This window comes from Mirounga leonina, unplaced genomic scaffold (assembly GCF_011800145.1).
Source record: "Mirounga leonina isolate KUSES-001 unplaced genomic scaffold, KU_Mleo_1.0 Mir_174, whole genome shotgun sequence".
In the NCBI taxonomy this organism is placed as follows: domain Eukaryota; kingdom Metazoa; phylum Chordata; class Mammalia; order Carnivora; family Phocidae; genus Mirounga; species Mirounga leonina.
In genome coordinates, this window is record NW_023270451.1 from 62,926,372 (window position 1) to 62,942,549 (window position 16,178).

Consider the following 16,178-nt stretch of genomic DNA (forward strand, 5'->3'; position numbering starts at 1 on the left):
TTGTTATCAAATTTAACTGCCTCTGTAGGGTGTGCTTTATTTCTGCCAAAGTCGACAAGTTATATTAAATAAAAAGTATTATCAAATCACACACTAGTTGAGACAAGAGAGGTGAAAGGCAGATAGCAATTTCCCCTGAGCATTCACATTTCTCCCTCTTCTATTTTCCTTTGACATCCTGAATGCAGATCTTCCAAGGTAAGACTCACAGTGAGAGGGGAAGAAACACAGCAACTGCCTAGATTTGCTGATTTCCTTAAAACTCTTAAACCCAAAGTGCTTAAACTCCAAAGCTAAAATTCCTAGAGAAAGGGTATCATAAACCTACTTAAAAGTTTTTTTTATTTGAGGGAGCGAGCAAGCTGTCCAGGCACGTGGCAGGGGGGAGGGGCAGAGGGAGAACCAGACCCCCGCCCTCACTCTGAGCAGGGAGCCTGATGCAGGGATCCATCCCAGGACCCTGAGATCATGACCAAAGGCAGACACTTAACAGACTGAGCCACCCAGGTGCCCCTGAACACTACTTTTTAACCATTTGTAAATTATTCCTGCTTATCCCTTAAAATGTGCAACAGTTCTGTAGTATCACTCAGAGTTCTTACAGTCTTCAGACTATAAGAAATTAGGGTGAAGGGATATTTAGAGGAAGATTTCAGTTAAATTTCCTTGGACTCTTGGGTAAATATGGGTGGGTCACTTTTTTTGGTTAATGGAATGAGATTATGAAAGATTAATAAAGGTAGCCTTGGGCAGAAAAGATGAGGATTCAGATAGCTGTCAAATTCAGTTACTAAATCTCTTAAAATACAAATTAAGAAGAGGAGACTTACTGTTGATATGGTACGATGTACCCCACCATGCACACTCTGGTCCTGCAGGACTGGATCGCTCTCCAGTTTGCAACACCCTTAACCTACATCTGCTAATTGTCATCTCAAATCATGGTCCCTTCTCTTCCTTATACTCCAGCAGCAACAAAGACCTGGAGTTCCCCAAGTGCCAAAGCTATTTTGGATACTTTACAACATACTCATCCCTCCTGGCAGAATACCTCTTTAGCATCTTATTCTGGTGTTTTCATGACATTCCTCCAATACTGTGTTCTTTTCAACCTCAAGAACACAGAGCCAGGATCTCACCACACCACTGTTTGCATTTACAATGGCACTTTTTTTTTTCTTTTAAAAATAAATCTAGCAAATAAGTAGGTCTAGTCTCTGTGTTCCTATCATTCAACACACTGCTTGGCACATAATTTCTTTTTTTTTTTTTTAAAGATTTTATTTATTTATTTGACAGAGAGATAGAGAGCACAAGTAGGCAGAGAGGCAGGCAGAGGGAGAGGGAGAAGCAGGCTCTCCGCTGAGCAAGGAGCCTGACGTGGGGCTCGATCCCAGGACCCTGGGATCACGACCCGAGCCGAAGGCAGCCATTTAACTGACTGAGCCACCCAGGCGCCCCACATAATTTCTTATTATATTTGTACGTGATTATGGAGACTAAGTTAACTAAATGACTTGAACATAATGTATTACACCCTTTGTCACATTTTAAAATAATCTTTAATAACCTATTTTTTGTTCAAAGGCAGCTGATTACTAGTACCACTTAAGTAGCAGCATTTTATTAAAAAATAGGTGAAAAAATTTTTAAGATTATAAAGTACATACCTTTAATATCAACTGTTTAAGATTTTTTTTTTTTTTTATTTGAGAATGAGAGAGAGCACATGAGAGGGGGGAGGGTCAGAGGGAGAAGCAGACTCCCCGCCGAGCAGGGAGCCCGATGCGGGACTCAATCCCGGGACTCCAGGATCATGACCTGAGCCGAAGGCAGTCACTTAACCGACTGAGCCACCCAGGCGCCCTCAACTGTTTCTTTAAAGGTATAACTATATTTACTTGAAATTCACTGCATTTCCTTAAAACTACTCTGAAATTAAACTTTTCACGAACAGACTTTTTCCTTCTGTTCTGTTACTTCACTGTACTTCTAGTCGAGTAAATCATGGCTAACAAGATCAGATTCTTATATTGTTATGTTGCTCATTTTAGAATGAGCTCCTTCCTTTGTTACCTAATGCTTTGTTCTGTAAATGTGCAGCAATACAAACACATTTCTCTCAAACCAAAGAATCCAAAGTGTGGCAGGTGGTTTTACTAGCACAAAAGCTAATCTACGAAATATCTGGATCGTTCTTATTCTTTATTTTTTGGAAACATGTAATAATTTTTCTTTCAATTATCCCTAGTTTTATAATTTGTGATATCCTCTACATTCGGGTTTTACTTTCATGCCTTAACTTTGATAATTACTAAGTTCCTGGCTCTAATCAAACATAATGTAACCACCTCTGCTTTTCTGTTTTTCCATTCCTGATGCTGATCCTACAGCTCTGGGATGAGACTGCGACCACACGAAGCTCGGGTGGCATCAGGCTGTGGCTCTGGTGCCACTCCCTTCACATTCCGGTTTTTCCTTTCTCAAGGACCAGGGGCTGTCTGGCTGTTGCCATCCTGCACATCTTAGCAGAACAGCTCTGTATGCAGAGCTTCTGCCCCGGAAGCAAGCACATATCTGAGAGATTTCCTAGGGGGACCCTACCAGCAAAAAACAAGGGACCAGCTAAGGGTGAACAAATACAGAAGAGTTACAGTTAGTAAGTCTCCAAGCCTTTCCTGAGATGTCAGGAAAGTGGAGTAAATTTCACCGACCTGTACCTGGAGCCAGGTTCCAACAGCTCAGCTAGCTTTAAGGTCCTTTCTCCACTCCCCCAACCCCTGCTCCACTATTCCTCTTCTCCAACTATTCCTTTCCTATAAAGGGCAGTCTACTGTCTGTATTTTCTATCACCTTTTCTTTTTAGACCTCTGTTGAAATACAGTGGAAGAACAAATAAGATACATATGCCCTTGAGAAAGAAAAAAGAATCTTAGCTGTTTTCGTCCATTTTCATTATTTCATTGATTTCATAAAATGATTGTTACTCCAAAGTAAAACTCTTCCTTTATTTATACAAGTATTTTTTGTAATTTTTCTCAAGTCTATCAAAGAAATAACCCTTAAGGGCTTTTCAAATCTCAGAACCAAAGGAATTGCAGTTTGAGCTCAGACCTGTAAAGAGATTCGAAGTCATCACTCCCATTCTTAAAATAAAGAGCTAAACAACCTGAAAATCAATGACTTTTCTTGGACTTGTCAGAGAACTAAGGTTGCAGGGCAAACCACTAACCCAACACCTGGAGACACAATCAAAACCAGAGAGGTGTAATATTGGAAACAGAAGTCAGTGGAGGCCATGAAGAGTAGGACTACTTACTTGACAAGTAATTTGGACAAATTACTAGAAGCTTAGTGCAGAGAGTGAGAAACTCCTGGTGCTGTCATCAGAAGGGGGCGTCTATAGTAATCCCACCAAGTTCTCATTGTAGGGATCCAAGAAAGATGCCCATGTGGACTTGGCAGGAAGAAGGGAAGAAAAGCCACTGTTAAACCTCCCATATTCTTCTACCTAACAAAGGGGGGTGGATTTTGCCAAAAGGAAACACTGAATAATTGTCCCTGCTGCAGAGAGAAAAGGCTACCCTCTGCAGTCTTTTGCAGCCTTCTGATCTCTTCTACACCTGAGTGAAGAGGAGGCACAATTTCAAGGAAACAGACTGGATATCCTTTAAGCGAGGAAGGGAATAAGGCATATGGTGGGAAGGGAAGCCATACTCCTAGACAAGGGACAGAAACACTTGTGAAGGCTACAGCCCCGAGACCTAGGCCTACTAAAAATCCGAGATGCAGTCAGACTGTAGAACAGTCCCTACTCCCCAACACTCTACCACAGCACCAACACAGCTCCAGGGTAACAGCGGAGGGGCTGTAAGACTCTTTCTGAAGATGAATACTCAGGAAAGCCTCAAGTCAAAAGGACATTAGGAGAATTTGAAGCTTCTTGTACCTACAAACATTACAATAAACATTAAACACAGCCTACCTTCCAGTCAGATTAATGTAAATCCTCACACTAAAGGCAAATATACCTCAGTTCTTATAATCTGATACAACAGGCCTGGCTTTCAAAAAAAAAAAACTTACAAAACATGCCAAAAGAGAAAAAGAAACAGACTGGAGAGACAAAGCAAGCATCCCAATGGGATTTAGTGGTGACAGAGATGTTATAGTTATTAAAAAAAAAAAAAAAAGGAGTTTAACTTAGATTAATAAATTAAGGGCTCTAATGGAAAAAGTTAAAAACATGCAAGAACAGATGGGTAATGTAAATAAGTAGATGGGAACTCCAAGAAAGACTCAAAGAGAAATGCTAGAGGTTAGTAACACTAGCACAAATGAACACAGCCTTTGATGGGCTCATCAGCAGACCTGAGGATTTTGAGGAAGAGTCAGTGAACTTGAAGAAAGGTCAACATACACTTCCCAATCTCAAATGCAAGGAGAAAAAAACAAAAACAAACAACCCGTAACTGCGGGACAATATCAAATATGGGTGACACAAATATAACTGGACTACAAGGAGGAGGTGAGAATGGGACAGAAGGAAAATCTGAAGTAATCACGGCCGAGAATTTTCCGCAAACTGAACAACAGACACCAACCCACAGAAACAGAAAGTTCAGAGAATGCCAAGCAAGAGAATCATAAAGCCTATCCCCAGGCATATCATACTCCAACTCAGGAAACTAAGACAAGGAGAAAATACTGAAGTCAGAACACAGGAGCTTCAGACTTCTCATCAGAAAGCATGCAAGCAAGAAAAGCATGAATTGAAACCTTCAGAGTGTTGAAAGAGAAAAAAAGGCTAACTGAGAATCCTATATTCAGTGAAATTATCCTTTATACATGAAAACAGACAAACAAAAACTGAGAACCTCATCACCAGTCGTCCTGCCTTGCAAGAGGTATTTAAAGAAGCTTTTCAGAAAAATAAGGAAAATGACACCAGTCAGAAACTTGGGTCTACACAAAGAGTATCAGGAGAAGGAATGAAGGTAAAATACTAAAATTTTTATTTTTCTTGCTTATTCTCAATATCTAAAAATTAACCATTTAAAGCAATAATAGTAACAATGCACTAGATGATAAAAACATCACGGTAATGAAGGACAGAAGTATCAGTGAAATAAATGACAGATGTCAGAAGGGATGGGAGGGAGGAATTGGGAATTCTCTATTCTAGGACAGCTGTACTACACTTGAAGACTTATAATGTTATTTGAATATGGACTTGAATAATTTAAAATGTAGACTGTAAACCCTAGAGCCACCACTAAACTACTCCTAACCAAGTTTAAAAAAAAAAAACAAAAAAAAAAAAACCCAAAAAACAGGTAGTACATCAAAGGAAAATCACATAAAATTGAATCACATAAAATGCTCAATTCAAATGAGAGAAGGCAGAAATGGGTGGGGAAGGGGACAAGGGACAAATGACAAATCCAAGGAAGTGACAACCCTTAACTAAGACTGTAGAACTTCAGCCAACTATATCACTTTAAATATAAATAGTCTAAACATAGCCATTAAAAGACAGAGATGTCTGACTGGATTAAAAAAAAAAAACAAGAGGCAATTCAATGCTGTCCACTAGAAACCCACTTTAAAAACAAGGAATCAGATAGGTTAACAGTAAACAGAGAAAGACACCAGGCTAACTAATCAAAAGAAAGCTGGAGTAGCCGTATTAGTTTAAGACAAAGCAGACTTCAGAAAAAAAAAATAATTATCAGGGATAAAGAGGGATTTTATACAATGATAAAGGAGTTAATTACATAAAAAGACATAACACTGCTGCACTTATTAAAAAAAAAAACCCGACGTCAGTGGATGTTATGACCCTGTAACACCCAGTATAAGTTTCAATGCAGTTGTTATAACTCATTTTAGAGATCCATCTGCTCTACTAGGCTTCAGCATATCGAGATATGGAGAACAAATATCTTCATTTGCTCAGCTTGGTTTCCCCAACATCCAGCAAGTCAAAAACTTGAATAAATACTCAATAAATATCTACCAAATGTGTGAATCTGAATTTAACAAGTCATGTTCATCAATATTTAGCTGTACAAGTGAGTTACTGTTTCATTAAAAATACAAAGTCCCAGTTGCATTAATCTTTTAAAACAGAAGATTGTGGTTTTATAGTCATCTGCCACTATTATCAAATAGCTACCTGGTTTAATAATAATGAAAACAATTATGATGAATGCATGAATTGTTCACAGGGTTAAGATGCTACATTGCTTTACTATTACCTGTCAATTTATTCATTTGAAGTGATTCACAAGTTAGTAATGCAAAGCAAATGATACACATAGAAAGCAGAAATTAAGAGATTTGTGAAAAGATTAAAAATAAAGGTAAAATGGGGGCGCCTGGGTGGCTCAGTTGGTTAAGCGATTGCCTTCGGCTCAGGTCATGATCCCGGAGTCCCGGGATCGAGTCCCACATCGGGCTCCCTGCTCGGCGGGGAGTCTGCTTCTCCCTCTAACCCTACCCCTTCTTGCGCTCTCTCTCTCACTCTCTCTCTCTAATAAATTAATTTAAAAAAAATCTTAAAAAAAATAATAAAGGTAAATGTATGTACATTATAGAAGGTAACTCTAATGCACAAATTTCAAAATGCCTGAATTTTGTCTATTTAAATTGTATATTAGGGCATAGTTAAATAATTTATACCACTAACATAAACAAAATGCAAACATGAAATGGATACATTATTAGACAAATCATAGGGCCCAAAGATGAAAGATGTGGAACATGACATTTTATTCAATTTGTCCTATGTATGAGTCGAATAACAACTGAAGAGAAAAAGTATTTTTTATTTGGTCATCTCTAAATTACATAATTCAGCAACATCTTCATTCATTTCTATCCGGCTGGGTTAAAGAAATTCTGGAAGTTTCAATTTCATAGAACTCAGGAGACCAGCATAACTATGAAAAAAATTATTTTGCACTCAAGAATACCTCCTTATTATAAATTGCCCAGCTTTTTTAGATAACAGCTGATTTTCATTTTATTATTTGGGGTATTCCCCTTATGTACCCAATAGGTGAAAATCTGATGTCCTAACATAAGGCACATGGCAACGATTACTTACAGGATAGAATGTACTGATACTCTTCTCCCTCCATCAAATAATTCTTTCAAAGTTTCTTTCAAATACCACTACTCAATTTATTAAAATTCATTTTCACTCAACTTTGCAGGCAAAGTAATTATAAAATGTACATTTTCATAGGCTTGTAAATATTTGATGTTCATTTTGAGCCAGGTGGGGAAATGGGAAATATGGACCACTTACCTGACATGCATTATAAAGGAGTTGGTGTTCTAGTTTTTTAATACCCAGAATCTGCTGAAACATCTCATAGAGTTGCTCCTTGCTCAGAATAAGTTCAGACACAGCACTTAGGGCCATTCTATTGGACTGTTTGCACATATCGTCTTCACCTCTGTAAATGGCATCATATTTAGCTATCCATGAACTAAGCACCGTCTCTTTGCTCAAGCCATCAATTTCTGGCAGACTCCGCACACGTTTTTCTATGTTTTTCTTAAACACCTCTCTGAAGTCATTAGCAGAACACCCTCCACTCTGAACCATTCTGGCCACTCGATCACTCTTCAGAAAAACCTAGGAGACACAAAAAAACAGACAAAAAACCCATTTACAATTAGGCAGGAACACTAACAGTCCTTGCTTTTAACAATCCAGCCAGAATTATGACACCAAGTATTCCACAATGATTTAAAATGTTTTATAACATATGGTAAATAATGACATAAAGAAGGACCCCAATCTTCTAAAATGATGAAATGTTTACAAGAGGCAGTAATGAAAGCTAAGAAATCGTATGATGAGCCAACCTGAACTACATGCACCCCCACCTGAAGGTCATGGGCATCTCTGCAACTGAATCCTTTCAGAGTTAAGAAGTTAATTGGAGATGTAAACTCAACTTCTTTATCTGTACTTTAGAGTTCTGGCTAGTTTTTCAGCAGGGAGGGGGTTCCCAATTATTTGAATGAGGATCTGAAGGTCAATAGCTGGTATCCAAGTCAGTACCCAGCATGTATAACTTAATCAAAGCTGCTCCATAGCTGGGGGATTAGGGTGCAACCGTCCCCCCATCCCGGACTTCACCAGTCCCCCAACTTCTTGCACATGTCTCAGAGCCGGTAAGAATGGATGACAGAAAAGCAAAATCTGTACGAAATATCTAGATGTTCCCTAGTACCAGGCAATAACATACAAAGACAACCACAGAAAGAGAGAGGTTCATGAAATTGACAGGAAGAGATGAGTAATAATAAGGTCTTACTGTGCAAAAGATCAGAGTTGGCCTTAGAACTCTCCTTTCTTCTAAGTTACAGACCCAAATATCAATAAATATCAGTCAAGATTCATTAAATATCTATTTTGTCATCAACAGTCCTAAGAATCCTCTTCAAAGCAGGTAACACTGCTTTTATTCCTATTTTTCCTATGACAACAAAAAATTCTCCTAGAAGAGCCTGTAGGATTATTCAGTGCAGTCCCCATGAGTTAGAGCTGTTAAGCTTATGAAACAAAAATCCATGTCAACTTTTACCCTAAAAACTGACTTGGAATAATGGTACTGAGTTAGGACCCCACTACTTGGACTGGACTATCATCATGTCTGTCTGGCGTGTGGGTAAGCAGCACACACGTTCCGTATAAAGTGGCCTCACTGGTCCCAGTGACCATCACCTGACTCCAAACTTTTCCCCAATATTTGATTTCTCCCCTTTTAGAGTCATTCACCCAAAATGTTGTTTCCTATCTTTGCTCAATGGCCAGAGGATTCCTGACTCTCGAACATTTTGGCTAATGTACTGAAATAGGGGTTGTAAATTCTACATTGGGCAAACATTTAACACGTACACACATTTCCTGTCTATCAGCTGTGCCTCAGTCAGTATAGAAAAGACTTATTTTCTGTTTCTAAGCTGAAACTAATTCTTAAGAGACAGGTGTAAGAATAATGCCTTTACTTTATGCAGATGAACGAAAATATATTCCATAATGTACTTTGTCCAAGAACACCATTAACTACTTCGGGACACATTAAGGGTGATTTCATCTCCTTTGCCACCCTCATTTCATTGCACAACTCTCACTGGGTACTAGAATTCAAGATAAATTATATATACACGTATTTTTTCCTAATTCCTATGAGACTTTTATATTGTTAAATGGGAACATATGGAAGCTCAGGAATCAAAGTCGTCAATTTATTACTTTTCTGTGCTGCCCTCCCAGTACCCTGCCTGTGTCAGTTAGTGCAACTTCACAAAGTGTTGGAGGGAGGAAGGAAGGGGGAAGAAGGGCTCCCTTCTCACACCTGCAGGCACGTGGCACGAACACGTGGGCAGCTTATCCCAGCCTGAGGGTGGCTTCCTAGGGCACCACCCCCACTGGCAGATCCCCAGTGAGTTCTACAGTGCCGCACCTCAGAAGGCAGACTCCCCAGGTGTCCCATTAGTGTGGCACTTCAGTCAAACTCTCTGCCATGCAGTAGGACATGCCACATCTTCTCCAATGAGGTCTGGATCCCAGGCTTTGAGATGTGGGGAGCAGGACCCTCTTCCAGATTTGTTCCTTCCCTGGATGCTGTGCTCCCTATATCTACTACTCCTATATTCTCCAGTTTTCCTTACCCATTGCAACCAATCCCTCACTGATTAAATTTTCCCTACTCAGTTGTGTGGTTTCTGTCTCCAGACTGCACCCCGATACAGAAATATAAGTAACATTCTTTCTATGGGAGAGTATTTAGAGTTGAGATAAACAACTTTTAAAAATTTGGTAATTGCGTACAAAGCTGGAACAGCAAGATATGTTTAATGTGCAATATAAATACCTTAATGCTGGCTTCAGAAAAAGCTTTTAATTACTTGGTATCTAATACTTTTAAGTTGGCAGGGATTTTTATTTTTTCTCAACTTCTGCCTAACTCAGTCCTCAATTCTACCAAGTAACCCAACAATGTTTTTTGAAGAAAGTTTAATAATAAGTCTTTGGAGTGTTAACTCCCCTATAAAACCCTACCTAAAACCATACTAACTCAGTCAAATTACATGTTATTTATGGATACTTACTAAGTAACCTTGTGTCAGGCCTTTTGCTAAGTATTGAGGGGACAGAAGAGTGAATGGGCCAGAGACCCTGCCCTCAAAGCTCACACAACCAGAGAGAGACAGGATAAATAATACAGTAAGAACAAGAATGGCAGCCTATTGAAGGGGAGTAAAGAAAAGTAAGTTATGAACTCCATTGTCTAGGAACAAGGTTGAGGATAAATGGGGCACAAAACAAAGACAGGGACCTGTGATTTGAATGACCTGTGGGTTGAAGGGGAAAAGGGAGAAAACACATTTCAGGAAAACAACAGAAATAAAAAGCACAGAGGCATTAACAGCATGGCCTTTTGAGGGCAATGTAAGAACTTCCATCCCGCAGGAGCATTACATTTAAGGGTGAGGGGAGCAAAAGTTGCGCCAAGCAGACCAACAGAGACCAGATGGCCAAATGCACTGTGTGCCAAGCAAGGGATCTGAGCTCTCTCTGATAACTGAGAGTCCGTGATGGCTGGGCAACCCAGGTATTAACAGGCTGAGAAACAAGAGTTACACAAAAGAACTGGTGGCAGCATCAAGGGTAGATGAAAATAAACCAGAACAGAGATTGGGGTATCAGTTATCCAACAAGTACGGCAGACCAGGTAAAAACAGGAAGGACCTAGGGCAAGGGTCATGGGCTAGAGAACTAGGGAGAGGCAAGAGGGAGTTAGAGAAGACAGAACTAACATATGTTGGTTATTTACAGAATGTAGAAAGGCAGGAAAATTTTGATGATTTTTTTTTAAACTGGGGTGCCTAGATTCCATTAACCAAAGAAGAATACAGATGAACAACATATTTGTGGGGGGCGGGGGGATCAGGGATTATTAGCTTAGTTTTGGTAGGGGTCAACTTTGAAGACAAAGTAAACTAAAAACAAAGAGTCAAGAACAAGACTCTAAGAAATACCAACATGTAAACAACTGGCAGAAGAGCTCGATCCAAGAGAGGCTGGTAGTGTCAGAGAAGTAGAAGGCAAAATACCATAACAGCGATCAAGAGGGGAGAGCATCTCAAGAGAAAGAGAATCAAATGCCGCAAGAGAAATCAACTAAATTAAGAGTAGACTGGTCTTCATCACCAGAGGTCACCTTCGACAGAGACTTCCTGGTGTGGAAGAGAGTGGGAGCCCATCTACAGGAGACGAAAGAGGACAAGTTGCCAAAATTAAGACAGCAAACATCTTTTCTTTTAGGAAGCAGGAATAAAAAAAGGGAATGAGAGAGAAGCAAGAAGCTGGACTGGGAAACTGCATTTAGGCAAAGAGGGAGACAAGTCAGGAAAGAGAGGTAGTTTAAGGTATGGATGACAAAATAATGACAATGTGGCCCTCCTGAGATTAGGATTGCAATTTGATGTGAGACCCGAAGCAGAAGCATCAGCTACTCCCTGGTTCCTAATGCTGAGGTACTGTGAGATGACAAGTACATATTTATCATCTTAAGTTGCTAAATTCTGGGATAATTTGTTACAGCAATACATAATACATTCATATACCCACACAGTTTACTCTTGCTTCATGTGGGTCTTCGTTATATCATTTTTCCGAAAGAAGTCCCCCCCCACCGCACCCCCGCCTATTTGTCATTCTTACCCTTTTATCTTGCTCTAGTTTTCTTTTTAGTACATGGCACCAGATACATATTTGTCTCCCCAAAATAGAAAGTATGTACCACCAGAGCAGACACTCAGTTTTGTATGCCTCTGAATCCAGTGCCTAATATGGAGCCTGTCCTATAATTAGAGCTGAATAAAGATTCGTTGAAGAAAGTAAGGACTATCTATAGACATTGAATTCTCTTGAAGCTAAAGAAGATTAGATAGGCATCTAGCTCCCAGATTTCCTGAGCTATGGATGCCTGTGTGAGAGGAACCAGGAGATGGATACACACTAAAAAACCGAATGTATAAGATGTGGTATGACTGAAAGGAATACACTCCAGAAGACAAGAGAGAGTTTGCATGAGGAAGGAAAAAGTAATGATCTGAAAGCAGGAGTAAGCAACAGTCCTCCTCTGATCCGAAGTATAGGAAAGGAAGGCCTACCATCATAAGAAGGCTGCTTTTCTCTTCCGTGCTCCCCTTTGGGATTCTGTGCTGACGAGCATCCACTTTGCACATGCTCCCAATTCTGACACCATCACAAAGTGCGATCCAACAAATGATCCTCGTATCACTCAAGCTGCAGACATGGCTAATACCAACCAATAGCTCCTTACTTGTAAGGTTAGGGTGCCAGTGGGACAAATCTCATAATGGAATGCATGACTTTTCCTATTGTTTGCTCTGCCTTTTGTCTGCTTCAGTGAATGTCAGATCCTACTTTTTTTGAGACCTGGAAACCATTCTCAACTCCTCCATCTTCTCCATGTTTATTTCCCAACTTACAACTTATCACTAAACCCTGATGATCCTGCCAACCCCTAAATTCCTCTCAGATCATCTTTGCCTCTTCTTGTGCCCACAAGAGTTCTTCATGCCCCTCATTCTGTCTCAGCTGGCTAAGAGCAAGCCTCTTAACTAGCCTTCCTGCCTCACAAATTTTCCTAAAAGCCACCCAACTCCCATTTCCCCAACTTTTTCCCTTCAGTAGTATCAAACTAGTGTTTTTTGTTTGTTTTTGTTTTTTGTTCTTTTAATCTGGTCATTTCAATCCTTCTCCAGCTTACAAATTCTTCACTGACTTTCCACCAAAATTGTCCACCAAGGTCCTACTTCAAATAGCTCCAAACTACCACTCTGGCTTCATCACCAGGCATTCTCCCTTGCTCATTCTCCATGCACTAGCTCCACTCGTCTTCTTTCCAAAACTTCACACTGTCCATCTCACCATCATCTAATTATCCCTTAATAATGCATCAGATCCCACTCCATCAACCTTCTTTAGTGATTCCTTCCCCAATTGCCTTGAATCAGCCTGATCCTGTGTTGTTTGTATGTAATCCCAGTACCCTTTTTCTCCTTTAAAGTACTTATCACCTTGTAATTGTGATAATTAAATGTGGGTTCTAGTGCCATTTTTTTTTTTACTCACTAGAGTGTAAGTCCCATGAAGCCAAAGATGGTTTCACTCTCCACTATATCTTAGTGCCTACCACCAGTCCAAGCACTAAGAGCAAGCACTTAGAAAATATCCACGGAATGAGCTAATGAGGAGGGAATTAATGGTATGGATGGTTATTTCCCCATCCATGCACTTGCATAACTTCAATTAACCACTAAGATTTACTGATTTTTTATTATATGCTTAACCTAAGACATAGATCTTGTCCACATGCATGGGAGAGAAAGACATCTCAGAAGGATGCCTGAGTAATGTCACAGAGGAAAGAAAAACTAGTTTTGTGAAGAAAAATGCATATTGTTTAAAAACAATGCATAAATGACAATCTGCTGTAACTGCAGAAATGATAGTTTTTAAAAATTTTTCAGGTATTGTAAGTTATGGAACTACAATGATGGACTTAGTCCCAGGAGATATAAACGATCTTAATATTGTATCCTTTCACAGAAATAATTAAAGGCAGATAAAGTGTGGCCATATAAAGAGGCTGGTCCTAGAAGTTGGTCTCCAAGCCTTGGATGCATATATACCAGCTTTCTACTCTAAGGCCCAAGATCCTCAAAGAGATTCTATCTGGGGTACATCTAGGGCACCATATTGGTACTGAAGCAGCCATGGGAATTCTGTTTATGGACAAACTCACTGATGAGCGGGTATTCTGTCTCCCTACAGCTCTTCACATGTTATCTCCTTTTGTGCCCACAATCACCCTATGCCACCTTTAGCTTTTTCTTTTATAGATTAAGTGATTTAGGCTGTGAAGTAATGGCCTAAGGTCACATATTGGAAGAACAGAGACTAATGGAATCCAAAAGCAACAGTACTTATTCTTCTCTCGAAATTCTCCCACTCCTATCAAAGGTTCACCCCTGGCAGCCATAATTCTGATTGGTAATTCCACAGATGTTGGCCCGTCCCATCAGTGACCTTTATGTGAAAATGTCACCGAACACCCAACCAGTTCAGTGTGGGAGTTAGGAAGGGGACATAAAAAAACTGTAACATAGCATGTAGTCAGTTTTCCATATTTTAGCGAGTTATATCTTGTACAGGCACCTGCTGAGCACCACCAATGGTGCTTTCCATCCACCTGCTCAGTTTATATACTAAAAGAAGTCATGGTGAGTAACAAAACTGAAATGTGAGAACTACAACAGAATACTGTATCTGCAAAAAGTCTGCTCAACTGTCCAAATAAAACTTCAAATACACTTTTCCACAAAAGCACTTATTGTTCACACATTACTTTTGATCTGATCCATGCATTGCTTCTTTGCTTCAGAAGGATTGCATAATGACGAGAAGAACATTATCTGCTTGCCAAACCATTGTGGCTATCCATGAGATGCTTCCTGGGAAGGCTGCCCGCATGTGTTCTGCCAGAAAAACACGGAGAACGTACAAGAGCCCCACTTATAAGAGATGCCTTTTTCTCCTTAATAATACCAACTACTACTAATTCCCATAATGTATGCTGTGCATAGAGAAACAATGGCTGTTTTTAAAATGATTTGTCAGGTGTTACCAATTCATGAAGCCTTTTAACAGTGATGGATTTAGTTCCACTACATGTCAATTTCTCATTTTCTACTGTCAACACCAGTATTTATCAACTCATTTCATATGCCCAAAGCCAGTCATTAGGTTCCCTGTCGGGACTGTATTGTGTCAGTCTCTTCATCCATCTGGAGTCTTTCAAGTTGCCTTTCCAGTCTTCCCTTCCACCTCTCTGGAGAACATAGTTTCTGTTCCAATAAAGGGGCACACTTGTTTAGCACAACACTCGACAAGTTTCCTCCCCCATACCTCACCCATTTGTTCCATAAATATGTTGTCAAAACATACTATGTGCTGGGCAATGTGCTCAGTGTTGAAAATGTACTAGTGAGCCAAAGACATGAGTTTGCTGCCTTCACAGAACTTACACTGGAGGAAAACAAATAATTACAGAAACTAATAGGACTGCAGCTTAGTGAATACTACTGGGAATTTCTGGAGTCATGAGAGTTTGTAACAAAGTTCTGAACCCATCTGAGGGGGTCACAGAGGATTCCCGAAGGAGGTGAGTGGAGATATGAAAATGGAGAGGAATTCATTTGGAAATGTGGGGAGACCAAGGGATAGTGGATGGGGGAAAACAGCTGGTCTAAGTGGGCTTGAAATGGTCCTTGGGCTTCAGTGAAGGGAGTAAGGATCTAGCGGAATGAGAAGATGCTAGAGAGGAGGGACAGGATTCATAAGCCTTGGAAGGTATTTGGTTTTTATCTCGAGAACATGGAATGCTTTCCAAACATTAAAGTCAGGGAGTCACGTGATTAAAACAGCATTTTGAAAAAAGCTAGAATATTAACCTTCACAACACAAAGTAGGTGCTAGCATCTATTCTGAAGGCTTTAAAAAATAAAAAATTTAAAAAATTTAAAAAATAAAGCATAGAGGGGGGAAAAGAAACATGCCAGAGATCATGTAGCCAGGAGTGGAAGAGTGGAAAAGTGAAAATTTAAGCCCAGACGGTCTCACTTGAGAGCCCTCTTCTTCCCCCCTCTGCCATGCAATCCAATTTGGGGATTTACCAGCTTATGGTTCATTCAACTGAGCAACAGATTTGAGTGGATGAAAATAATCAGGAGGTAGAAGTTTCTCCGGTTACTCTCTACCTCCTCTATGAAGCTTCTCACTGCTTGATACCATTTCTTTATTCTGAGCCTTCAGGGAGGAGCTCCCCATCCTCCCTGAAGGAATCAAACATAGCTGTCCTCATGCCACAGCAAATTCTGTAGAGCATCACTGTATTTCTCCCTTACTTAGGCTATGAATTTCATTAGACCTGCACCTTTAAACCTCTGTAAGGTCTGGTATCATTCAACACTCAAATTTTAAAGAAAATCATGAGGTCCTTTTATTAGTAATGTACTTTGGAAAGTTCCTGAATCCAAAAGGTAGTGTTTTGACCCCT

General features: G+C 39.9%; 1 protein-coding gene across 11 annotated transcripts in view; it reads right to left on the minus strand.

Moving 5' to 3' along the window:
• CADPS2 (calcium dependent secretion activator 2) overlaps window positions 1-16,178 on the minus strand; it is a 516,958-nt gene that overhangs the window by 321,767 nt on the left and 179,013 nt on the right. For 10 of the 11 annotated variants that reach the window (XR_004682085.1, XM_035021019.1, XM_035021016.1 and 7 more), the window contains exon 3: window positions 7,316-7,648. Coding sequence is in view for 10 of the 11 variants with exons in the window: in XM_035021019.1 (XP_034876910.1) it covers window positions 7,316-7,648 (333 nt within the window). In the remaining variant the exon portion in view is untranslated. Of the gene's footprint in view, window positions 1-7,315; window positions 7,649-14,468; window positions 14,496-16,178 lie in introns of those variants that run through there. The other variant, XM_035021018.1, reaches the window with a different exon arrangement.